General features: G+C 59.4%; 1 protein-coding gene across 1 annotated transcript; it reads right to left on the bottom strand.

Annotated features, from left to right (window-relative positions):
• Nucleotides 1-1,611, bottom strand: LOC103973759 (amidophosphoribosyltransferase, chloroplastic-like). The gene has a single exon (XM_009388405.2). It carries the CDS (start codon nt 1,609-1,611, stop codon nt 1-3), a length of 1,611 nt encoding a protein of 536 aa, XP_009386680.2.
• Between the last annotated feature and the right edge of the window lie 289 nt (nt 1,612-1,900).

Here is a 1,900-nt window from a genome sequence, read left to right as displayed (position 1 = left end):
TCACTTGTCGACCATGTTGAAGATCTCATGCTCCCTAGGTGGCACTGGATATTTGCGAGTGAAGCATGCATCGCAGAACTTGCAGGCCTCATCCCCAAATGCTGCCTTTAGACTCTCAAGCGAGAGAAAGGCAAGTGAATCACTCCCAAGTGCCTGTCTCACCCCCTCCACATCTAGGCGATTAGAAATGAGCTCCTCGGCTCTTGGTGTGTCAACACCATAATAGCAGGAGCCAACGATCGGCGGGCTGGCAATCCTCATATGGACCTCACGAGCTTTTCCGGTGTTCTTGATGAGCTGAACTATCTTGGACGAGGTGGTTCCCCTTACAATTGAATCGTCAATTACAACGACACTCTTTCCTTCGAGGATGCCATCGATTGGCGCGAGCTTGAGCTTGACGGCAAGGTTGCGCTCCTCCTGATTCGGCTCGATGAAGGAGCGGCCTACATAGTGGGAGCGAATGAGACCCTGCCGGAAGGGAAGGCCGGAGGCCTCGGCGAAGCCGAGTGCAGCAAAGAATCCCGAATCAGGGACCGGAATCACAATATCAGCCCCAGGGGCAGGGGACTCGCGGGCAAGGGCTGCGCCAAAGTTGTAGCGGGCAGCGTGCACCGGGTGGCCAAAGACGACAGAGTTGGGGAGGGCGAAGTAGACGTGCTCAAAGACGCAACATTTGCGGGGTTTCTTGGACAAGAGGCAAGAGGTGTTGATGGACATGTCATGGCTGTCGACGACAATCACCTCCCCGGGGTTCACCTCTCGCACGTACTCGGCACCGACGAGGCCGAGCGCGCAGGTTTCTGATGCGAAGGCGACGGCGCCGTTGGAGCGGCGGCCCATGACGAGAGGGCGGAAACCATGGGGGTCTCGGGCGGCGAAGAGCTTGTCGGCGGTAAGGAAGACGAGGGAGTAGGCGCCCTCGAGTTCTTCGAGGGCCTCGACGATGCGGGCGAGGAGGGGGCCGGAGGAGGAGGTGGCGATAAGATGGAGAATAACCTCAGTGTCGGAGGAGGTGTTGAAGACGGAACCCTTGGACTCGAGCTCGCAACGGAGAGAGTCGTAGTTGACGAGGTTCCCGTTGTGGGCGACCGCAAGCTGGCCGAAGCGGTAGCCGGCGACGAAGGGCTGGACGTTGGCGAGGGCAGAGGCGGCACCGGCCGTGGAGTAGCGGTTGTGACCGATGGCGGCGGAGCCGACCAGGGGCTCCAGCTCAGAAGACCGGGAGAAAACCTTAGAGACAAGGCCGAGGCCGGTGCGGGAGTGAAGAGCGGTGCCGTCGGAGGAGACGATGCCAGCGCCCTCCTGTCCGCGGTGCTGGAGGGCGTGCAGACCCAGGTAGCATATCCGGGCGGCATCCGGATCGCCGATGATGCCGAAGACCCCGCACTCCTCGCGGGGTTTGTCGTCGAAGGCGAAGACGTCATCGGCGTACGAAGCGGAGAGGGGAGGAAGGGAGCGATGACGGAGAGAAGAGCGGGGTTTAAGGGAGGCTTTGAGGAGGAAAGAAAGGAACAAGGGGGAGGAGGGCCCGGAGGGGCGGACAGACGGTGGAGGAGAGCAGAAGAGGCGGTGAGCGGCGGCGGAAGAGGAGGAGATGGCGGCGGCCATAAGAGGAGGAAGGGCCGCGCGAAGCCCACACGAGGCCGTGTGTTGGCGGGGACGACCTCGGCGGACGAGAGGCTTCATGGGAGTACGATACGGTCTGGGGTTTTATAGAGGACAACATCGGACCATACGGAACGGAAATCGAAATCCGAAGACAAGCCAGTTTTGGGTTTGGACAGACGCGAAATTAATGGAGACTTGTCTGCTTCTGCGAATACAAATTGCAAGAGCTTCCCCTCTTCTTTAGGACATTATCTCAGGACTTGAAATATCGAAATTGAGTCACAATGAT

The sequence above is a fragment of the Musa acuminata genome, chromosome BXJ3-11, assembly GCF_036884655.1.
Source record: "Musa acuminata AAA Group cultivar baxijiao chromosome BXJ3-11, Cavendish_Baxijiao_AAA, whole genome shotgun sequence".
NCBI classification, from domain to species: domain Eukaryota; kingdom Viridiplantae; phylum Streptophyta; class Magnoliopsida; order Zingiberales; family Musaceae; genus Musa; species Musa acuminata.
This window is presented reverse-complemented; position numbering and strand designations above follow the sequence as displayed.

What these genes read in the sequence shown, in the direction of transcription:
- LOC103973759 (XM_009388405.2), bottom strand. Translation starts at nt 1,611, where the DNA reads ATGGCCGCCGCCATCTCCTCCTCTTCCGCCGCCGCTCACCGCCTCTTC.